Source organism: Patagioenas fasciata, chromosome 1 (genome assembly GCF_037038585.1).
Source record: "Patagioenas fasciata isolate bPatFas1 chromosome 1, bPatFas1.hap1, whole genome shotgun sequence".
NCBI lineage: Eukaryota > Metazoa > Chordata > Aves > Columbiformes > Columbidae > Patagioenas > Patagioenas fasciata.
In genome coordinates this window covers 215,524,573-215,547,782 of record NC_092520.1, presented here as the reverse complement: position 1 = coordinate 215,547,782, position 23,210 = coordinate 215,524,573, and the positions used below count along the sequence as shown (strand labels likewise).

Genomic DNA, 23,210 nt, shown 5'->3' with positions numbered 1-23,210 from the left:
TCTGCTCCCCAGGCTCCGGGGACCAGCCGTGTCCTCCCTCTGCTCCCCAGGCTCCGGGGACCAGCCGTGTCCTCCCTCTGCCCCCAGGCTCCGGGGACCAGCCGTGTCCTCCCTCTGCTCCCCAGGCTCCGGGGACCAGCCGTGTCCTCCCTCTGCCCCCAGGCTCCGGGGACCAGCCGTGTCCTCCCTCTGCCCCCAGGCTCCGGGGACCAGCCGTGTCCTCCCTCTGCTCCCAGGCTCCAGGGACCAGCCGTGTCCTCCCTCTGCCCCCAGGCTCCGGGGACCAGCCGTGTCCTCCCTCTGCCCCCAGGCTCCGGGGACCAGCCGTGTCCTCCCTCTGCTCCCAGGCTCCAGGGACCAGCCGTGTCCTCCCTCTGCCCCCAGGCTCCGGGGACCAGCCGTGTCCTCCCTCTGCTCCCCAGGCTCCGGGGACCAGCCGTGTCCTCCCTCTGCCCCCAGGCTCTGGGGACCAGCCGTGTCCTCCCTCTGCCCCCAGGCTCCGGGGACCAGCCGTGTCCTCCCTCTGCTCCCCAGGCTCCGGGGACCAGCCGTGTCCTCCCTCTGCTCCCCAGGCTCCGGGGACCAGCCGTGTCCTCCCTCTGCTCCCCAGGCTCCGGGGACCAGCCGTGTCCTCCCTCTGCCCCCAGGCTCCGGGGACCAGCCGTGTCCTCCCTCTGCTCCCCAGGCTCCGGGGACCAGCCGTGTCCCGCTGAACGGCACCTCCTGCTGCGCCGATGGACCCAGCGCTGTTCTGCAGCCGCTGTGCTGGGGTCTGACGTGCGGTTCGGGTGGACGAGTTCCAGAGAAACGGTCACCGTGAGGGGAAAGCCCCGTGGTCCCCGGGGGCGCGATCTCTGTGCACAGAGGCTGCTCCTCCTGCGGTTGGAGCTGTGCAGCGATCTCGATCGCACACTGGGGACACCGAGGAGCTCCTTAGCTGCTTAATCAACACTGCCGCGGCGGTGTTTGTTTTATTCGTCATATACACGGCGTCCTGGCTGCTGTTCAGGAGCGAGTTACGGATCCAGCAGCGATTAGCTGCAGCTTAACCGGGCGGGACGGAGGATGGAACCCGCTCCGAGGGCCTCAAGGTGCCTTATGGCGCCGGGTGATAAAGGAGGTGAAGGAACACGCTGTCAGTTCGTGTGTTCGTGGTGCTCCGCTCTTGCCTGGCAGGAAACAGAAACCCCATTCCGGGCAGTTTTTCTCACCTTTTCCAGTTGGGAATATAGGTAGAAGTGTTCCTAGAGTAAAGCCTGAACCTGGAGCAGCTGCACCATTCACACAGGTCTCTATCAAGTGGGCATTAACATGAAATATGATTAAACTAATTAACATCATTTAATTGAAATCGAGCCTTCCAAAAGAGCCCAAACAAAACTGGTGGTATTCTTTGGAATGATTACAAACCTCATTAGGAATGTGCCTCTGATATAATAGAGGCAGGCTTCTCAGACATTTTGACTTAATAACTCCTTAACGATTAAAAAATGAGTGTGCTCCAGAATCAATACGGCAGATAGGAGCCGGATCGCGAGGCACACGATCGATGCTCCCCCGTGCAGCCGCTCCAGCGGAGCCCCCGAGACCGCGGGCGCTGTTTGGATCCTCACGTCCCTTGTGCAAGGGCCGGCTCCTGGTCCGGCAGCAGCATCGTCAGCCGTGACGTGAGAGACCGTGGAGTGCTGTTGTGAGGAGGCGCCCGGGAGCTGGTGCAGAAAGCTGCTGCAGTCCGGCTGGACGGTGCCGGGCGCACCCTCTGCGGTGGAGCCGGGGGTTCTGCGGTGGAGCCAGGCGTTCGATGGTGGAGCCGGGGATTCCTCAGTGGGGCCAGGGGTTCTGCGGCAGATCCAAGGATTCCTCAGTGGAGCCGGGGCTTCTGCGGTGGATCCAGGACTTGTATGGTGGAACCCGGGGTTCTGTGGTGGAGCCTGGACTTCCATGGTGGAGCCAGGGGTTCCATGTTGGAGCTGTGGGTTCCTCAGTAGAGCCAGGGGTTCTGTGGTGAAGCCAGGTGTATGATGGTGGAGCCGGGGGTTCCTCAGTGGGGCCAGGGGTTCTGTGGTAGAGCCGAGGGTTCCTCAGTGGATCCAGGACTTCCATGGTGGAACCGGGGGTTCACGTGGTGGATCCAGGACTTCCATGGTGGAACTGAGGCTTCTGTGGTGGATCCAGGACTGCCACGGTGGAGCCAGGGGCTCCATGGTGGAGCTGTGGGTTCCTCAGTGGAGCAGGGGTTCTGTGGTGAAGCCAGAGGTTCCTCGGTGGAGCTGGGGGTTCTGCGGTGGCTGAGGCAGCGGCACATTGGCCGCACGGCTGAGAACAGCAGCGGTGGCACAGCAAAGGGAGGGGGCTTTGCGGTCAGTAGTTTGGAGAAGCAACATGGCAGGAGGGGGATCCTGCTCGGCACGTGCAGGCCTGCGTGGCACTCGCTGCAGCCGGCGGTGCTGCAGGTCTCACAGCCCTGCACGCAGCGATCCCACCGTGCACCGCCCGCCCCTCTCGTGTGCTGCCACCGTGCACCGGCTGCCCCGCTCGTGTGCCACCACTGTGCACCGGCCCCCACTCGTGTGCCACCAGCATGCACCGGCCGCCCTGCTCGTGTGCCACCACTGTGCACCGGCCTCCACTCGTGTGCCACCACTGTGCACCGGCCTCCACTCGTGTGCCACCACTGTGCACCAGCCCCCACTCGTGTGCCACCACTATGCGCCGGCCCCCACTCATGTGCCACCACTGTGCACCGGCCCCCACTCGTGTGCCACCACTGTGCACCGGCCCCCACTCGTGTGCCGCCAGCGTGCGCCGGCCCATGGGCTGCCGTCCCCAGGCCAGCGGAGCGTGCAGAGGCCGCGGGGCTGCAGCTGCTGCGCCGAGCAGATGTTGCTGCGAGCTGCCTGCAATACCTACACGTTCTGCATGCTGCTCGTGACCGCTCCTGAAAGCATGAAGGGAAGATATTTGAGATCTGAGCTGGTCTTTAATATCTCTGCATTGACTAAAAATGACACCGGAGTGACATTTAGAAGCATTATAAGGAAAGGGTAGCTATTTATTTCTTATTAAGTGTTTTTTCCCTTGAGGGACTGCGAGCGAGCGCAGCACGGCAGCGGCAGGCTGGGGCTGGGGCTGGGGCTGGCGGGGTCCCCGCACGTCCCCAGGGTGACAGTGCCTTCTGCTGAAGCCCGCGGATGGCAGTGTGTGGAGAGGGTTCGGGCCGAGGCTGATGCCACACTGGGGAGCCGTGCCCCTTGTGCCGGTTGTTTCGGTGTTGGGTCGCGTTCCCAGCACCCCGCTGGTTTCCATGCGGTGGGTGTCTGCTCCGTGGCGGTGCCGGAGCTCCTGGGGACGCTCCGAGTGTCCCAGGCAGAGGGGCACAGTCCCATCCCCTGCCCCGCTCTGGGTCACAGCCGTCGCTGGGGGGGTGCACGGGGCGGCTTTTCCTGCCGCAGCAGCCGCTCCGTCCACCCGCGGCGTCCCCAGCAGCTCCAGCAGCAGGGGGGTCTGCGGGGGACACCCCGCCGCACCGCTGCCCCCTGCCCCCCATGGCTGTGCAAACATGGCCCCACGGACCCGGGGGTCGCGGGGGGAGGATGCGCACACCCAAGGGCTGCGAGTGCAGATCGGGGGGCTGCAGGCTCGGAGCGGGGGGCTGCCAGCGGGGGGCTGCCAGCAGGGCGCTGCAGGGGCCGCAGGAGGGACCAGCCCTGAGCCCCCAGGTGCGGGGCTGCGTACAGGGGGCTGCAGGGCGGACTGCGGTGCGCGGCGGGTCGGGGACAGAGGGGACAGAGGGGTACCCGGCACTGCCTCCGTGCAGAGGACGCTGCTGCCACCGCCCCGCCCGGGCACCGCTCCCCGCCCCGGGAGCAGCCCGTACATCCCCCGCCCCCGAACTGCTGCTCCCCCGCCACTGCCCCCCAGACCCGTCCCCTGCACCCTGCCGTGCCGGGCATTGCCCCCCCGGACTGTCCTTCCCGCACACGGCCCCCCAGCCTGCGCCGTACGCTGCTTCTCGGGGAAACCCCCCCAGGCTGCCCGCCCGTGATCCTGCCCCTGCAACCAGCCCGGCACTGCCCCTGCAACCTGCCCGGCACTGCCCCTGCGACCTGCCCGGCACTGCCCTGCGACCTGCCCGGCACTGCCCCTGCAACCTGCCCGGCACTGCCCCTGCGACCTGCCCGGCACTGCCCCTGCGACCTGTCCGGCACTGCCCCTGCGACCTGCCCGGCACTGCCCCTGCGACCTGCCCGGCACTGCCCCTGCAACCAGCCCGGCACTGCCCTGCGACCTGCCCGGCACTGCCCTGCGACCTGCCCGGCACTGCCCCTGCAACCTGCCCGGCACTGCCCCTGCGACCTGCCCGGCACTGCCCCTGCGACCTGTCCGGCACTGCCCTGCAACCAGCCCGGCACTGCCCCTGCGACCTGTCCGGCACTGCCCTGCGACCTGCCCGGCACTGCCCCTGCGACCTGTCCGGCACTGCCCTGCGACCTGTCCGGCACTGCCCCTGCAACCTGTCCGGCACTGCCCCTGCGACCTGCCCGGCACTGCCCTGCGACCTGCCCGGCACCGCCCCTGCGACCTGCCCGGCACCGCCCCTGCGACCTGCCCGGCACTGCCCCTGCGACCTGCCCGGCACTGCCCTGCGACCTGCCCGGCACTGCCACCGCCCGGTCCGGAGCCACCCCCGGCACAGCGCCCATAGCCCCCGCTCTCTGGCACTGCTCCCCCCGAACCCCCGCTCTTTGGCACTGCCCCCCCGAGTCCCCCGGCACTGCCCCCCAGCCCCACTCTCTGGCACTGCCCCCAATCCCTGCTCTCTGGCACTGTCCCCCCCGGCACTGTCCCCCAGCCCCGCTCTCTGGCACTGCCCCCAATCCCTGCTCTCTGGCACTGTCCCCCCCGGCACTGTCCCCCAGCCCCGCTCTCTGGCACTGCCCCCCCGAGTCCTCCGGCACTGCCCCCGCCCTCCCCGCTCTCTGGCAGTGCTCCCCCGAGCCCCCAATCCCTGCTCTCTGGCACTGTCCCCCCCGGCACTGCCCCCCAGCCCCGCTCTCTGGCACTGCTCCCCCCGATCCCCATCCCCGCTCTCTGTCACTGCTCCCCCCGATCCCTCAGCCCCGCTCTCTGGCGCTGCTCCCCCCGATCCCCATCCCCGCTCTCTGGCACTGCTCCCCCCGATCCCTCAGCCCCACTCTCTGGCACTGCTCCCCCCGATCCTCCATCCCCGCTCTCTGGCGCTGCTCCCCCCGATCCCCCAGCCCCGCTCCCCGGCCGGGGCAGCGCGGCGGCGGCGGCCGCCAGAGGGCGGTTCGGTGCGCGGCTCCGGCCCCGGCCCCGCGGCGGCGGAGGGTCGGGGCGGCGGCGGCGGCGGCGGGGGCGGCGGCGGGGGCGGGGGCGGGAGGCGGCCGGGCCGGCGCCGTCCCCGCCCGCAGGGGGAGGAGCCGCCGGCGGCGGCAGCTGCCCCGGGCCATGGTGCGCCGGAGGGAGCGGAGCGCCGCGCGGGGCGGGCGGCGCCGCGCCATGGAGCCGGCGGCGGGCGGCGGCCCCCCAGCCGCAGCCGGTGCCCGCGCCCGGGCGGCGCCGCGGCGGCCGGGGCTGCGCTGAGCCCCGCGCCGGCCCCGCCATGGCGCAGCCCGCGGGCCGCGGCGGGCCGAGCCGCGAGCTGCCGGGCATCAGCACCGTAACCTACGTCTTCGTTTACAGCCCCGGCGGCCCGGCGGGGCCCCCCGGGCCCGGCTCCGAGCCCGCGCCGCACGCCGCGCCCGCCCCGCTGCGCGGGCCCAAGCGGAAGCTGTACAGCGCCGTGCCCGGCCGCAAGTTCATCGTGGTGAAGAGCTACGCGCCGCAGGGCGAGGGCGAGATCCAGCTCAACCGGGGCGAAGCCGTCAAGGGTGAGTGGGGCCGGCGGGCGGGGCCGGGGGCGGGCGGGCGGGCGGGGGGCCGGGGGTGGCGCCCGGCGGCTCCGGGCTCGGCTCCGGGCTCTGCTCCGAGTGTCCCGTGTGCTGCTCTACCGCGGGGCTCCTGCTCCGGCCGCGGGCTGGGGCGGGTAGCACTGGCTGCCCCGTCTGCACCCGTGGGGTCCCGAGTCTGGCTGCAGGGCCCCAGCCGAGCCCTGGGGTCCCCAGGCGTCAGCTCGAGCCCTGGGGTCCCCAGGCGTCAGCTCGAGCCCTGGGGTCCCCAGGCGTCAGCTCGAGCCCTGGGGTCCCCAGGCGTCAGCTCGAGCCCTGGGGTCCCCAGGCGTCAGCTCCAGCCCTGGGGTCCCCAGGCGTCAGCTCGAGCCCTGGGGTCCCCAGGCGTCAGCTCCAGCCCTGGGGTCCCCAGGCGTCAGCTCCAGCCCTGGGTCCCGGGTCAGACCCTGGGTGCACAGTCAGGCCATGGGGCTGCAGGGCCCTGGGGTGCCCAGTCAGTCCCTGGGGTGCCTGGTCAGTCCCTGGTGTGGGACCATGGCTCCTCAGTGTGGCCCTGGGTCTCTGGTCCTGCAGTCGGGCCCTGGCTCATCGGTCTCACTGTGCGGGGCAGGGCAATGGGTGCCATACTCTGCTGGGAGCCCCAGGAGGAGCAGATGCATCTAAAGCCTCTTCTCCCCATCCTGGGGTTGACGATGTGCCCTGTGAGCTGCCCCTGCCTCACGCTGTGCCATGGGCCATCTGCAAGGCTCCCAGCGTCCACCCCTCTCTTGCTGGGCGTTGGTGGCACGGGTTGAGAGCGGCGCGGGGGCAGCGGGCATGGAAGCTCTTCCTAACCGGAGCTCGGAGCCGCGGCGATGCAGAGCTCCTGGGGTGAGAGGCTTAGAGCGATGATGGTGTTGCCCGTTCTGCTGGGCAGACTTCTTGGAAGACGTGTAAACCCTGCGGTAGGTTCTAAGTCAGCTTCCAGCAGACGGGGATGCAAAAAGGCTTCCTCTGCAAGTGGGCTAATTCCATAGGTTTTCATAGAAAGTTTAAGGATCTTCTTTTCATCTTCCTGCCTCCACTTTCCTTGCTGATGCCTCTCGCAATGCGGGCGGGAGCGGTCGCTCATCTGACGAGTTGCATTAGCTGTAATGTGGAGCTGGGGCTCGCTGTTAATGCTGTGAATTGCTGCCTCAGGCGCGCACCGGAGCCTGTGCGGTGGGTGCTGGAAGCCCCCTTGCAGGCGGCAGTCCAAGCAGACCCGCTGTTGCTCTCGCTGACGCATCTTTGTAGCGGCGAAGTGCCTGTGCCGTGGCTGCCGCGCCAGCTGCTTGGGCTCCCTGCAGGGCCCTTGGAGCTCACGGCGTTGTGCGGAGCTGCGTGCTCCGTTGGCGCGGGGTGCAGGAGGCCAGAAGGTACCAACAGGCGGACAAGGCTTTTGGGTCAGAAGTGCTCTTCCCATCTCTTGTCTTCACCCACTTACCCCGTGTTTTCTGTCACACCCTCCATGTCTCTTCGTGCATTCGTAATAAGGAGGTGGTCCTGATGCCATTCCTCAGTAATTGCAACAGAACCATTAAATCCTGTGTTCACCAGTAACTGTTTGCATATCTTCATGTGATCTCCAGAGGGAAAGGGAGCTGTGGGGAGGATGAGCGGATCAGGACGGGCAGCGGCTCCTGGCGCTGGGGACACTCTGGGCTGGCTTCCTCGTGCATGGCCGAGAGGGCATCAGAAGAGTTAACAGAGCATCACTTCAGTGACTCGCTTATGAAATATCTCCAGGCAGCGCAGATGGGCAGCGCTCCTTTATTTACTGCTTTTGAGGTGCTGCTTAATTTTTGCGAGGACAGGAATATTGACAGTTATTGGACAGGTGCAGTGATGGGGTAAACGGAACCCAGCGCCTGAGCGGAACCGCTGCGGCCGCTGCTTTGTCAGGTTTGGTGACCTGTGGCTCCTGCGGAGCCGGGGGGAACTTCAGCTGGTGGGAAGAACCTTTTTGCAGCCAGCTGGCGGGAAGCGGGAGCTGGTGTGAGCGGAGGTCCCTGGCTGAGGTGGCGCTGGGCTGCAGAGGCGATGGGGTGCGTGGTTTGGAGCTGTGTGGTTTGGAGCTGCCGTGCCAGGGTGGCAAAGGGGCTGTGTGGTTTGGAGCTGCCGTGCCAGGGTGGCAGTGGGGCTGTGTGGTTTGGAGCTGCCGTGCCGGGGTGGCAGTGGGGCTGTGTGGTTTGGAGCTGCCGTGCCGGGGTGGCAATGGGGCTGTGTGGTTTGGAGCTGCCGTGCCAGGGTGGCAGTGGGGCTGTGTGGTTTGGAGCTGCCGTGCCAGGGTGGCAGTGGGGCTGTGTGGTTTGGAGCTGCCGTGCCAGGGTGGCAGTGGGGCTGTGTGGTTTGGAGCTGCCGTGCCAGGGTGGCAGTGGGGCTGTGTGGTTTGGAGCTGCCGTGCCATGGTGGCAATGGGGCTGTGTGGTTTGGAGCTGCCGTGCCGGGGTGGCAATGGGGCTGTGTGGTTTGGAGCTGCCGTGCCAGGGTGGCAATGGGGCTGTGTGGTTTGGAGCTGCCGTGCCAGGGGCAGCTGCTTCTGCAGCCGTGGGACTTGGCTCGGGGTCTGGGAAGGGACGTGCCCGCTGGGGGGTCACCGAGCTCCCGGGAATCCAGGGGCTGGGGGTGGAGGGTCCCGAGGGAGAAGGTGGCGCTGGAGGACGTGTTGAGGAGTGGGGGGTATGAGCAGGAGAGCTGCTTGGGGAAGGGTGGGAGCCGGTTTGGGGAGCGTTGTCGAAGCGTTGCTGGTGGCAGTTCCCTGGTGAGATGAGCGTGTTTGCAGAGGTGCGGGGCGGGAGCGGCAGCTCTGGGCGGGCAATGCGGAGCGAGGAGCCCGTCCCGGGCGCAGGTCTGGGCCGGGAGCCGTGCTGGGGAAGGGGTCTCCGCAGGGACAGGAGGTGGCTGGCGTGGACGCTGGGGTAGGGCTGGTGTCTCACGTTAAGATGTGTTGGTGAGGGACCTGACAGCCGTCCCTGCGGTGCAAGGAACCCGGTGCTTTCGGGTTGCTGTAGGAGAGGAGAGCACGAGGTTTGCGTAGGGCTGCCTGGAACGTGGCTGTTGGGAAACAGACGCTGCTTGTTGGTGGCTGGCGAGGGGAAGCCGAGGGTCCAACAGCGCGCGCCCGGGTGGCGCTGGGAGGTGTCGTTCCCCGGTGACAGACGGACGCTGGAGGGTCTGCTGGACGCTGCTCTGCACCCGGCATGCTGGGTTGGGTGCAGTGAGCGACGCGCTGAACCTCGCGTGTGACGGGGCTCCTCGGGCTTCCCGGGGAGCTGGGTGGGCTTCAGGAGCACGGTGAAAGGTAACGGTGCCTGTCCGGACCGTGCTGTAGCTGTCCGGGTGGCTGTTGGATGACAACAAGCGATAATCAATACCATTATTTCCTTTGCAAGATAGCTGAAGAATTCCAGCAGAGGAGAGTCTGTCCTTGATCCGCTTCTCTACTGATAATGAGAAATGAAATGAGATGTGAGCGCCCCAAGCAAAGGCAGAACCAGTAGTCACCAGCACTGAAATCGCAAGGTCACAGGGAGAAGTGGTTGGGGGACCGGGCACAGCGAGGCCTGAACCTCAACCTGGAAACGGGAGGACCCTGTGGGCGTGCTGGTTTTGGAGTCAGTTCCTTGCACTTGGTGATTAGGAGGAGTTATTCTCGAGCAACTGTTACCACGTGCATCCGACAGTAGGTTTTCCTCTCCCGCGTGGTTCCTTATTGACATTCCCCACTGCAGCACCGAGCTAACCCTCTGTGAAATAAATGGCAAACTGGATTTCTGTTGGCTGTGGTTATGGGTTTGCTGAGTTATTATTGCATTAACAGCAGCTCTTGGTTGTGCTGGAGGTCGTTTAGATAGAGGGGATTATTTCGGTTGTGAATGCAGCTGTTATTGCACAGGAAGATGGCTGTGCTCGCGGAAGGGCCGCGGGTTCGGGGCGCTCAGCCGCTGGTTTCCCCGCAGTTCTGCCCGTGGGAGCGCTGTGGAGAGGCCGCAGGGTGCAGGGACCCGCGCTGCCGAGGTCGCGTACGGGTGGATAAAGACAGAGCCATTGATAATTCGGATTTAAAGCCAAGGCTTTAACCTTCCCCCTCGTGCTGCCTGTGCCTGCGGTGACCTAGAGCCGAGGGTGACAAACCGCTGGAACAGCGATGGAGCCTCCTGGCCCGCGAGTTGAAGCCCTGACCACGCACGGCTGATCATGCTGCGCTTCTCAAAGCACCGACACTTTCTTCCTGCTATTCTGCCTGCTCTGGAACCTTCCAGACTTCAGCCTTCATCTCTTCTAACTTTTGGAATAAGTATTGGTGGCTGGTTTAATGGTTTTCGGTGTGCCTTTAGACACAACAGGCGGCGGTGTGAGACACCAGAGGCACTGCGAGCAGGTCCTCCTTTGGAAAAGGGAGCCTGAGTTCTTTGCTAACAGAAGCAGTGACTTGGTCACGAGTACTGCCTGGAGCCTTGTGCCAGTGATCTCTGAGCAGGGCCCCAGGGCTCCAGTGAGGGGTCCCACCCCATGCTGCAGAGCAGCTCCTGGAGCTCCTTGTCCCTGTGGTCTCTGCAGCCTGAGCCGCCCCATCCCGTGGGCTCCAGAGCCTCCTCTGCGCCAGGCAGGGGCTTCTGCTTCACTCCCTCGGCTCTCGCAGCCCAGGGATGCCGAGTGCTCTTCCCTTCCACCCGAGGACCTCTCGCTCTCCCGGGCACTAAATGCATTGAAGGTCTGTCTTTGTCCCAGTGTTGCGGGTTGGCCGTGAACTGGGCGGTGGGGTGGCTGAGCACTGTTGAGCTTCCTGCAGCCCCGAGTCCCCGGGAGATGCTGAGCTGTGACCGTGGACCCCACCAGGGCTCTGGAGAGCAGGGGTTGTCATTTCTCGGTGTCTGGAGGGGGTGATGGCCGAGAGCGGCGCAGAGCTGTCCCCATCGCCTGCCGGGCGTTCCCGGCGTCTCCGGTGCCGCGGCTCTGCCGCAGGGGCTCTGGGCGGGCGCGGCAGCCTTGGGCACGCACCTGGAGTGACCTGGGCGATACCTTGTGCTCGGTCCCCAAACCACGCGTCCTCCTGGGGGCGAGGTGGCTGGTGCCGTGGGAGCCCGTGAGCGGTGCTGCTCCGCTGGCTGCCTCCTGGTCAGCGTCTGGAAGTTTAAAGATCTTTCAGGAATAATGAGTTTCTTGAGACACGGATAAATTATTTCCCCTTGTTGTTGGAAACTTTGAAAAATGAGTCATGGAAGGGGAAGAAGAGAAGAATTGCTCATGAAGGACAAAAGAAAATGAGCTGAATAAAACTAAAATATCTCGGGGACGTGAAAAAATGTGTTTGGAAGAAGCGGTTTTGCTGCTTGTGAAATGTGCAGCCGCTTGACCAAGGCTGTGGTGACCGGGGCCAGGGACGGTCCTGGTCCCGCTCAGCCCTGCGGGATGGTTTTCCACCAGAGCTGTGCAATTCCTGCCCCAGGTCTCAGCAGGGCCCTGTCCCTGTGTGGTGATGTCTGTGATGGGCTGAGGCTGCGGGCTCCTGGTGCAGCAGACTGACCGCAGAACCGGCCTCGGGACGGCCCCGGGGTCCTTGGTGGCTCCTGCCCCACGTGGGAAGATCCCTGGTCTCTCCTTTCAGCCCGCTCTCCTGGGGCAGCTGGACGTAGCAACTGCTGTTCCTCTCCTCTCTTCTCATCCACAAGTTTGTCCCACATGTGGAGGTTTCAAGGCCAAGTTGCTTGAGACGCAGCAGCTGAGAGTGGGGAGCTGGTGGCTCAGCAAGCCCTGTGGTCCTGGCCACCAAGCCCATGCACGCTCCAGGACAGCCGTGACGTGTTCTGCCACGTCCTGGCCAAACAGGACGAGAGGGTGGCTGGGAGTGTCGTGGTGGGAAGAGGCTCCGGGTCTGTGTGGGGAGCAGGTGGTGATGGGCTGGGGAGGGGGAGCTGCTGTGGGTCCACAGGGAACCGTGGACATGGGGGTGGTGGGGTGGTAGGACATGGGCTTCTTCTGGTGATGGGATTATAGGACATGGGCTTCTTCTGGTGATGGGATTATAGGACATGGGCTTCTTCTGGTGGTGGGGTGGTAGGACATGGGCTTCTTCTGGTGATGGGGGTTGTAGGACATGGGCTTCTGCTGGTGATGGGATTATAGGACATGGGCTTCTTCTGGTGGTGGCATTATAGGACATGGGCTTCTTCTGGTGGTGGGGATGTAGGACATGGGCTTCTTCTGGTGGTGGGATTATAGGACATGGGCTTCTTCTGGTGGTGGGGATGCAGGACATGGGCTTCTGCTGGTGGTGGGATTGTAGGACATGGGCTTCTTCTGGTGGTGGGGGTTGTAGGACATGGGCTTCTTCTGGTGGTGGGGGTTGTAGGACATGGGCTTCTTCTGGTGGCGGGGATGCAGGACATGAGCTTCCTGATGTCCTGTAGGACATGAGCTCAGTGGCGGGCTGCAGACTCAGTGGACGTGGTTGTTTCTCTGCGTGTTCCTGTGTTCTGTATGAATATCTGACCTCTTTCAAACCGCCGCTGCGCTCCTTACGCCAGTTGTGGCACGAGGCGGCTCGCTGTGGCACGAGGCGGCTCGCTGTGGCACGAGGCGGCTCGCTGTGGCACGAGGCGGCTCGCTGTGGCACGAGGCACCTCGCTATAGCATAAGGCAGCTCACTATGCCTGCTGCAGAGAAGTGTCTCACCTTACTGGTTTAGAAATGTTACTCTCCAGTTGAAGTGTTTTCTTGTTCAGACGCTCTGTGGAAGTTTTGGTGTTTTGAATCCCATTTTATATCCCTGTTTTCTATCTCCTTACATACACGTTGCTCTGCCACTCGTGTGCCCCATTCTTTGAATCCTTTCCTGCAGTTAATTCTTTGTACCTCTGATCAGCCCGTCTGCTGCTCTCTAACCCAGTTTGCTTTCTATTCCAAATAAATAGGTCTTTGCGGTTGCAGCCTTGGGTGGTGTCCAGGTGGATCTTGCATCTCTTTGGATAAGCCATTTGAGATAAAGAGAACATAGAATTTATATACCCTGTTTTACTTGTGTAAAGCAAATAAATTTACAAAGTTTAGGAATGTGAAATGCATATTTAGCTTAAGCTGTGGACCATACCTCCCTTTGCTCTCCCTTTGAGTGTTTGTTCCCTTGTTAAATGTTGGGAACAGCCTGCGTAAGTCGCTTTATCTGGTGTTTCTTCAGGGCTGTGAGCACCTGGATCGCGTGTTTGCGGTGGTTCCGCGGCGCTGCTCTGTTGTTGGGGAGCGGCTGATGTGCTGGGTGGCGCTGGGGGTCACGGGCAGCAGCTCCAGGGCTGGTTTGGGTTCTCCGGCGCTGCACAGGGAGCGGCTCTGGCTGCCAAACCGACAACTGCGATGGCAGCGCTGGCCCCACGGAGCTGGAGCAGCCCTGGGGACAGTGAGGAGCCTGCGTTTGGAGAGCAGGGCTGTTCGGTGGGCAGCCCGTTCCGTTCAGAGCCGGGACGCGCTGGGTGGCACCGGGACGCGCTGGGTGGCACCGGGACGCGCTCAGTGGCACTGGGATGCACCGAGTGGCACCGGGATGCGCTCAGTGGCACTGGGATGCACCAGGTGGCACCGGGATGTGCTCAGTGGCACTGGGATGCACCGAGTGGCACCGGGATGCGCTCAGTGGCACCGGGATGCACCGGGTGGCACCGGGATGTGCTCAGTGGCACTGGGATGCACCGGGTGGCACCGGGATGTGCTCAGTGGCACTGGGATGCACCGGGTGGCACCGGGATGCGCTCAGTGGCACTGGGATGCACCGGGTGGCACCGGGATGCGCTCAGTGGCACTGGGATGTGTGGGCGGTGGGCTCAGCGTTGTGAAGGAACGGCTGGCAGATCCTGTAAGCGTGGGGAGCACAGGGTACCGTGGGGGACAGCAAGGAGCTCGTTGGAGCCCGAGCAGCTGTCTGGAGTGCTGCTTGTGGTCTGGTACCCATCCAGGATTAAGGAGCCCGGTGGGATCTGATGAGGACAGTGCAATGGGAAGAAGTGTCAAAATCTCCTTCAGTGCCAAGAGGAGATGGAGATTCCCTGGGGACACACAGAACAAGTAATCCCTCTCTGGTTATTAAAGCTGCCACCAGTTGGCATTGCAAAACTCTATTTTTAGTCATCCTAAACTATAGCTGGAAAAATTGGTCTGGCCTAAAATGTTCTCAGTGTGTTTAAAGTTTAATTCTTGCCACAGATCAGGCTGTGCAGGGTCCTGATCCCAAGGACCCGGCTCCCTGGGGAGCACATCGGTGCCTGGAGCTGGGACGGGATGTGTGGTCCCAGCCGTCCCAGGCCATGCAGGTGGCTGCTCACCCCAATAGTGTGTCCTGGTGTCAGGGGTCGGTCTGCTCACCCCAATAGAGTGTGTCCTGGTGTCAGGGGTTGGTCTGCTCACCCCAATAGAGTGTGTCCTGGTGTCAGGGGTCGGTCTGCTCACCCCAATAGAGTGTGTCCTGGTGTCAGGGGTCGGTCTGCTCACCCCAATAGAGTGTGTCCTGGTGTCAGGGGTCGGTCTGCTCACCCCAATAGAGTGTGTCCTGGTGTCAGGGGTTGCTCTGCTCACCCCAATAGAGTGTGTCCTGGTGTCAGGGGTCGGTCTGCTCACCCCAATAGAGTGTGTCCTGGTGTCAGGGGTTGGTCTGCTCACCCCAATAGAGTGTGTCCTGGTGTCAGGGGTCGGTCTGCTCACCCCAATAGAGTGTGTCCTGGTGTCAGGGGTCGCTCTGCTCACCCCAATAGAGTGTGTCCTGGTGTCAGGGGTTGCTCTGCTCACCCCAATAGAGTGTGTCCTGGTGTCAGGGGTCGGTCTGCTCACCCCAATAGAGTGTGTCCTGGTGTCAGGGGTCGGTCTGCTCACCCCAATAGAGTGTGTCCTGGAGTCAGGGGTCGGTCTGCTCACCCCAGTAGAGTGTGTCCTGGTGTCAGGGGTCGCTCTGCTCACCCCAATAGAGTGTGTCCTGGTGTCAGGGGTTGGTCTGCTCACCCCAATAGAGTGTGTCCTGGTGTCAGGGGTCGGTCTGCTCACCCCAATAGAGTGTGTCCTGGTGTCAGGGGTCACTCTGCTCACCCCAATAGAGTGTGTCCTGGTGTCAGGGGTCGCTCTGCTCACCCCAATAGAGTGTGTCCTGGTGTCAGGGGTCGGTCTGCTCACCCCAATAGAGTGTGTCCTGGTGTCAGGGGTCGGTCTGCTCACCCCAATAGAGTGTGTCCTGGTGTCAGGGGTTGGTCTGCTCACCCCAATAGAGTGTGTCCTGGTGTCAGGGGTTGGTCTGCTCACCCCAATAGAGTGTGTCCTGGTGTCAGGGGTTGGTCTGCTCACCCCAATAGAGTGTGTCCTGGTGTCAGGGGTTGCTCTGCTCACCCCAATAGAGTGTGTCCTGGTGTCGGGTTGGTCTGCTCACCCCAATAGAGTGTGTCCTGGTGTCAGGGGTCGGTCTGCTCACCCCAATAGAGTGTGTCCTGGTGTCGGGTTGGTCTGCTCACCCCAATAGAGTGTGTCCTGGTGTCAGGGGTCGGTCTGCTCACCCCAATAGAGTGTGTCCTGGTGTCAGGGGTTGGTCTGCTCACCCCAATAGATTGTGTCCTGGTGTCAGGGGTTGCTCTGCTCACCCCAATAGAGTGTGTCCTGGTGTCAGGGGTTGCTCTGCTCACCCCAATAGAGTGTGTCCTGGTGTCAGGGGTCGGTCTGCTCACCCCAATAGAGTGTGTCCTGGTGTCAGGGGTCGGTCTGCTCACCCCAATAGAGTGTGTCCTGGAGTCAGGGGTCGGTCTGCTCACCCCAGTAGAGTGTGTCCTGGTGTCAGGGGTTGCTCTGCTCACCCCAATAGAGTGTGTCCTGGTGTCAGGGGTCGGTCTGCTCACCCCAATAGAGTGTGTCCTGGTGTCAGGTCGCTCTGCTCACCCCAATAGAGTGTGTCCTGGTGTCAGGGGTTGCTCTGCTCACCCCAATAGAGTGTGTCCTGGTGTCAGGGGTTGCTCTGCTCACCCCAATAGAGTGTGTCCTGGTGTCAGGGGTTGGTCTGCTCACCCCAATAGAGTGTGTCCTGGTGTCAGGGGTCGGTCTGCTCACCCCAATAGAGTGTGTCCTGGTGTCAGGGGTCGGTCTGCTCACCCCAATAGAGTGTGTCCTGGTGTCAGGGGTCGCTCTGCTCACCCCAATAGAGTGTGTCCTGGTGTCAGGGGTCGCTCTGCTCACCCCAATAGAGTGTGTCCTGGTGTCAGGGGTCGCTCTGCTCACCCCAATAGAGTGTGTCCTGGTGTCAGGGGTCGGTCTGCTCACCCCAATAGAGTGTGTCCTGGTGTCAGGGGTCGGTCTGCTCACCCCAATAGAGTGTGTCCTGGTGTCAGGGGTCGGTCTGCTCACCCCAATAGAGTGTGTCCTGGTGTCAGGGGTCGGTCTGCTCACCCCAATAGAGTGTGTCCTGGTGTCAGGGGTTGGTCTGCTCACCCCAATAGAGTGTGTCCTGGTGTCAGGGGTTGGTCTGCTCACCCCAATAGAGTGTGTCCTGGTGTCAGGGGTCGCTCTGCTCACCCCAATAGAGTGTGTCCTGGTGTCAGGGGTCGCTCTGCTCACCCCAATAGAGTGTGTCCTGGTGTCAGGTCGGTCTGCTCACCCCAATAGAGTGTGTCCTGGTGTCAGGGGTTGCTCTGCTCACCCCAATAGAGTGTGTCCTGGTGTCAGGTCGGTCTGCTCACCCCAATAGAGTGTGTCCTGGTGTCAGGGGTCGGTCTGCTCACCCCAATAGAGTGTGTCCTGGTGTCAGGGGTCGGTCTGCTCACCCCAATAGAGTGTGTCCTGGTGTCAGGGGTCGGTCTGCTCACCCCAATAGAGTGTGTCCTGGTGTCAGGGGTTGGTCTGCTCACCCCAATAGAGTGTGTCCTGGTGTCAGGGGTTGGTCTGCTCACCCCAATAGAGTGTGTCCTGGTGTCAGGGGTTGGTCTGCTCACCCCAATAGAGTGTGTCCTGGTGTCAGGGGTCGCTCTGCTCACCCCAATAGAGTGTGTCCTGGTGTCAGGGGTCGCTCTGCTCACCCCAATAGAGTGTGTCCTGGTGTCAGGGGTTGGTCTGCTCACCCCAATAGAGTGTGTCCTGGTGTCAGGGGTTGGTCTGCTCACCCCAATAGAGTGTGTCCTGGTGTCAGGGGTCGGTCTGCTCACCCCAATAGAGTGTGTCCTGGTGTCAGGGGTCGGTCTGCTCACCCCAATAGAGTGTGTCCTGGTGTCAGGGGTCGCTCTGCTCACCCCAATAGAGTGTGTCCTGGTGTCAGGGGTCGCTCTGCTCACCCCAATAGAGTGTGTCCTGGTGTCAGGGGTCGCTCTGCTCACCCCAATAGAGTGTGTCCTGGTGTCAGGGGTCGCTCTGCTCACCCCAATAGAGTGTGTCCTGGTGTCAGGGGTCGCTCTGCTCACCCCAATAGAGTGTGTCCTGGTGTCAGGGGTCGCTCTGCTCACCCCAATAGAGTGTGTCCTGGTGTCAGGGGTCGCTCTGCTCACCCCAATAGAGTGTGTCCTGGTGTCAGGGGTTGGTCTGCTCACCCCAATAGAGTGTGTCCTGGTGTCAGGGGTCGGTCTGCTCACCCCAATAGAGTGTGTCCTGGTGTCAGGGGTCGGTCTGCTCACCCCAATAGAGTGTGTCCTGGTGTCAGGGGTCGCTCTGCTCACCCCAATAGAGTGTGTCCTGGTGTCGGGTTGGTCTGCTCACCCCAATAGAGTGTGTCCTGGTGTCAGGGGTTGGTCTGCTCACCCCAATAGAGTGTGTCCTGGTGTCAGGGGTTGGTCTGCTCACCCCAATAGAGTGTGTCCTGGTGTCAGGGGTTGGTCTGCTCACCCCAATAGAGTGTGTCCTGGTGTCAGGGGTCGCTCTGCTCACCCCAATAGAGTGTGTCCTGGTGTCAGGGGTCGGTCTGCTCACCCCAATAGAGTGTGTCCTGGTGTCAGGGGTCGGTCTGCTCACCCCAATAGAGTGTGTCCTGGTGTCAGGGGTTGCTCTGCTCACCCCAATAGAGTGTGTCCTGGTGTCAGGGGTTGGTCTGCTCACCCCAATAGAGTGTGTCCTGGTGTCGGGTTGGTCTGCTCACCCCAATAGAGTGTGTCCTGGTGTCAGGGGTCGGTCTGCTCACCCCAATAGAGTGTGTCCTGGTGTCAGGGGTTGGTCTGCTCACCCCAATAGAGTGTGTCCTGGTGTCAGGGGTCGGTCTGCTCACCCCAATAGAGTGTGTCCTGGTGTCAGGGGTCGCTCTGCTCACCCCAATAGAGTGTGTCCTGGTGTCAGGGGTTGGTCTGCTCACCCCAATAGAGTGTGTCCTGGTGTCAGGGGTTGGTCTGCTCACCCCAATAGAGTGTGTCCTGGTGTCAGGGGTCGGTCTGCTCACCCCAATAGAGTGTGTCCTGGTGTCAGGGGTTGGTCTGCTCACCCCAATAGAGTGTGTCCTGGTGTCAGGGGTCGCTCTGCTCACCCCAATAGAGTGTGTCCTGGTGTCAGGGGTCGCTCTGCTCACCCCAATAGAGTGTGTCCTGGTGTCAGGGGTTGGTCTGCTCACCCCAATAGAGTGTGTCCTGGTGTCAGGGGTCGCTCTGCTCACCCCAATAGAGTGTGTCCTGGTGTCAGGGGTCGCTCTGCTCACCCCAATAGAGTGTGTCCTGGTGTCAGGGGTCGGTCTGCTCACCCCAATAGAGTGTGTCCTGGTGTCAGGGGTCGCTCTGCTCACCCCAATAGAGTGTGTCCTGGTGTCAGGGGTTGGTCTGCTCACCCCAATAGAGTGTGTCCTGGTGTCAGGGGTCGGTCTGCTCACCCCAATAGAGTGTGTCCTGGTGTCAGGGGTCGGTCTGCTCACCCCAATAGAGTGTGTCCTGGTGTCAGGGGTCGCTCTGCTCACCCCAATAGAGTGTGTCCTGGTGTCAGGGGTCGCTCTGCTCACCCCAATAGAGTGTGTCCTGGTGTCGGGTTGGTCTGCTCACCCCAATAGAGTGTGTCCTGGTGTCAGGGGTCGCTCTGCTCACCCCAATAGAGTGTGTCCTGGTGTCAGGGGTTGGTCTGCTCACCCCAATAGAGTGTGTCCTGGTGTCAGGTTGGTCTGCTCACCCCAATAGAGTGTGTCCTGGTGTCAGGGGTCGGTCTGCTCACCCCAATAGAGTGTGTCCTGGTGTCAGGGGTTGGTCTGCTCACCCCAATAGAGTGTGTCCTGGTGTCAGGGGTTGCTCTGCTCACCCCAATAGAGTGTGTCCTGGTGTCAGGGGTTGGTCTGCTCACCCCAATAGAGTGTGTCCTGGTGTCAGGGGTCGGTCTGCTCACCCCAGTAGAGTGTGTCCTGGTGTCAGGGGTCGGTCTGCTCACCCCAATAGAGTGTGTCCTGGTGTCAGGGGTTGCTCTGCTCACCCCAATAGAGTGTGTCCTGGTGTCAGGGGTCGGTCTGCTCACCCCAATAGAGTGTGTCCTGGTGTCAGGGGTCGGTCTGCTCACCCCAATAGAGTGTGTCCTGGTGTCAGGGGTTGCTCTGCTCACCCCAATAGAGTGTGTCCTGGTGTCGGGTCGCTCTGCTCACCCCAGTGAAGTGCATCGTGGGTCGGGAGATGCTCCTTCGTGCCTGGTCGGGATGTGCTCCTGCTGTTCCGTGTTTTATGTGCTGGGAAGGTCATTTTGAAAGAGATGGGAGGAAGCCAAGATGCGGCTGGTTGCCGGAGCCGGGTATGAGAATTATCCAAGCCCTTGGGACTGCTGTCTGCCGTGAGTCCCGCTTTCCTGTGCTACATTCTTTACTGGAGGCTGGCGCGGGGTTTTTCCACTGAGATCTCGCGTGTTGCGGGTCAGCATGCTGCTTTCTGGATGGCTGGAGCTACTGAACTTGGCCTGCAGAGGCCAGATAGCCCTTCTGCAAATCAAGGTGCCATTGGCAAGAAGTTCTCTGCTTACGAATTTGGAGAGCAACAACCCCCAGGCGAAGGGAGGATTTGGACGGTGTCGGGAGCGGTGAAGCTGACCCGAGCTGCCCGGCCTGCTTGCTGCGGCTCGCGGTCCGTTCGGCACAGCACGCGCTGCTCTTCCTGCTCTCCTTTTCCTTCGGCGCAAGCTCCTCTCTCAGGGAACGCCAATCCTCCAGGCTTAGGGCACTGCCCTGGATGCCGGCTTTCCCAGCGGCGGGTTTGTGCCGAGGCGCTGGGGTAGCGCGGGGCTGGCGGGGTGGGAGCCGCCGCGGGAACCGGAGCCCTGCAGCGCCGGTACCGCGGCATCGCCAGGCATCGCCGCCTGTCCCGTTGTCCCGTTCTCTGTGCAGGACTGGGCTCTGCTGCCTTCGGGAACTCGTGCTGGAGTTCAACGAAAGCCTTTGGGCCGAGCCCGCCGTTTTCTGTGATGTTCTGGATTTTTCGTCCTTCACCTGTGCGTTTTTAATCAAATTTCTTCTCTCCTTGTATTAGGAGAAGGGTCAAAAGCGTTTCCCATGTCAGCGATGTTGTCTTTGCCTGTTCAGCAGTAACGTTGCCCCAGCGTCCCCCTGAAATACACCAGGCTGAGGCTCCTTATTGTGTTGGTCAGATACCATTTGCAAGTACAGGTGCCCCGTGTGGCGCTGGGTTGTTGCACGTTGCCGCAGAAGTGACAGCAGCTGCGCTTGGCCTCTGCCGTGATACATTGTGGGTTCTTATCAGCTTGTCACTGCGGGAGAGGAAACCCTGTTGAGAAGTCAGGGGAACGAGATCCCATCGGCGCTCTGGCGCCGAGCAGAAGCCCCGTGTGCCGCTCTCTGGGGTGCAGGCTCCTGGGGAGAAATGTGCAATCAAACAATCTCGATTTACCGTGGGGAGTGTTTCAGAAGGTGTGCTTGGGGTGTGGATTTATGTTCCGAACTCCATTTTCTGTGCCTTGCCAAGTCTGAATGCTCCAGCACAGAGAAATTTGTCTCTGAATAGCGCCCTGCTCAACAATGTTTGGAAGCATGAAGGATTTACAACGCGTCCTCGTGAGCGGCTGCCGAACGGTGGTACCTGCCAAATGACAGCCCCGCTCCTTCTCCTCAGGCTCCTGTCCCCCCGGCAGAGCTCTCACGGTGGTGACGTTCTCTGCCTGTTGCCGCGGGAGGCACAGGACACACCAGCACCACATCCCATCTCCCCGTGTCAGGCGCTCCCGGGCACTGGGCGCTGACGGTGTCAGCTCTGCCGTCCATCACGTCTCATCACATCACATCCCATCTCATCACTGCCCGGCTGCTCCGGCTGCCGCGGCGTCGGCCACGGGCCCGGCGGGGGCTCCCGGTGCCACCAAACCACCTTCTCTGGAGCACGACCCGGGCCGTTCCTGGGCCATGGCTGGTTGATCAACCAGTTCTGCTCAGTCCTGGTTTCAGCCGGTACCGGCTCAGTTAACCGGTTCTGTCCAGTCCTGGTTTCAGCCGGTACCGGCTCAGTTAACCGGTTCTGCTCAGTCCTGGTTTCAGCCGGTACCGGCTCAGTTAACCGGTTCTCTTCAGTCCTGGTTTCAGCCGGTACCGGCTCAGTTAACCGGTTCTGTCCAGTCCTGGTTTCAGCTGGTACCGGCTCAGTTAACCGGTTCTGTCCAGTCCTGGTTTCAGCCGGTACCGGCTCAGTTAACCGGTTCTGTCCAGTCCTGGTTTCAGCCGGTACCGGCTCAGTTAACCGGTTCTGTCCAGTCCTGGTTTCAGCCGGTACCGGCTCAGTTAACCGGTTCTGTCCAGTCCTGGTTTCAGCCGGTACCGGCTCAGTTAACCGGTTCTGTCCAGTCCTGGTTTCAGCCGGTACCGGCTCAGTTAACCGGTTCTGTCCAGTCCTGGTTTCAGCCGGTACCGGCTCAGTTAACCGGTTCTGTCCAGTCCTGGTTTCAGCCGGTACCGGCTCAGTTAACCGGTTCTGTCCAGTCCTGGTTTCAGCCGGTACCGGCTCAGTTAACCGGTTCTGTCCAGTCCTGGTTTCAGCCGGTACCGGCTCAGTTAACCGGTTCTATTCAGTCCTGGTTTCAGCCGGTACCGGCTCAGTTAACCGGTTCTGTCCAGTCCTGGTTTCAGCCGGTACCGGCTCAGTTAACCGGTTCTGTCCAGTCCTGGTTTCAGCCGGTACCGGCTCAGTTAACCGGTTCTATTCAGTCCTGGTTTCAGCCGGTACCGGCTCAGTTAACCGGTTCTATTCAGTCCTGGTTTCAGCCGGTACCGGCTCTGAGCCTGAGCCCAAGCCCAGCTGCCTCAGCCAGGCTGCGCCCCGCTAACCCCGGCCCTGCTGCGCTGCAGCCAGCCAGGCCTGCTTGTTTCTGCTTTAACTCCCTTGTCACTTCTTTTTTTATTTTGAGTTTTTTAAACCATGAAATACCTTGAAATTTGTGTTAGTTTGGAACAGACAATTCACCTGTTTGTATTCCCGGAGTTTGATTTTGTTGTGTAGATATACACACGCGTGTGTGTCTGTGTCTCTAATTTCACACAACCTCACCGCCCTTTCTGGAGCCCCGTAGCAGATTTCCCGCGGTCCCAGCCGGCGCCGCCCCCGCCGTGCCGCCCCCACTGTGCCGCCCCCACCGCGCTGCCCCCGCCGTGCCACCCTGCTGTGCTGTCCTTGCTGCCCCCGCCGTGCCACCCTGCTGTGCTGTCCTTGCTGCCCCCGCCGTGCCACCCTGCTGTGCTGTCCTTGCTGCCCCCACCGTGCCACCCTGCTGTGCTGTCCTTGCTGCCCCCGCCGTGCTGCCCCTTGCCGCCCCCACTGTGCCGCCCCGTGCCGCCCCCCAGCCGGACCCGCTGCTCCCGCGGGGTGACCCGTGTGTCTTCCCCGTGGTTCCGATGGCTGTTGCAGCAGTAGCTGTCCAGGTGTGGGCTGCACCGGGTGCTCTCCCCTCGCACCCCCGCGCAGGGGTCTCCAGGGTCCCTTGCACAGCACTTTTCCAATAAGAAGTGACTGTAAGATTTTTTCCTTCCCCAAGCTGTTTTCCCAGCTCTGGGAGTTTTTCCTCTGAAGTTTCGAGTCGTTGCGCTTGAGCTGTTTCTGTGAAGGGCAGGAGCCCTGATGTTTCCCCTCGTTGACTTTCTGTGGGGTTCCTCTGGCTGATCTGGTGGCCCTGGGCAGGAGAGGTGCAGGGGGAAATGTGTCGTCCCCAATGGGGCCTTGCACGGCTCCTCCTGTGCTGCCCCGGGCTGTTTGTGCTGCAGGAGCTCTGCAGGTCCCCAGCCCCACTGCTCACGCAGGGTCCCAGAGCAGATCACACAGGATCCCAGGGCTTTGAATGGCTCAGAGAAGGAGACTCCACACCCGCTCTGGGCAGCCTGGGCCAGGCTCTGGCACC

At 62.3% G+C, this 23,210-nt stretch overlaps 1 protein-coding gene across 2 annotated transcripts in view; it reads left to right on the top strand.

The window, feature by feature from the left end:
- The window catches only part of SHANK3 (SH3 and multiple ankyrin repeat domains 3), a 410,126-nt gene that overhangs the window by 198,593 nt on the left and 188,323 nt on the right, over positions 1-23,210 (top strand). For both annotated transcript variants that reach the window (XM_065860718.2, XM_065860710.2), the window contains one exon: positions 5,707-5,894. In XM_065860718.2, coding sequence (XP_065716790.1) covers positions 5,707-5,894 — 188 coding nt within the window. The remainder of the gene's footprint in view (positions 1-5,706; positions 5,895-23,210) is intronic.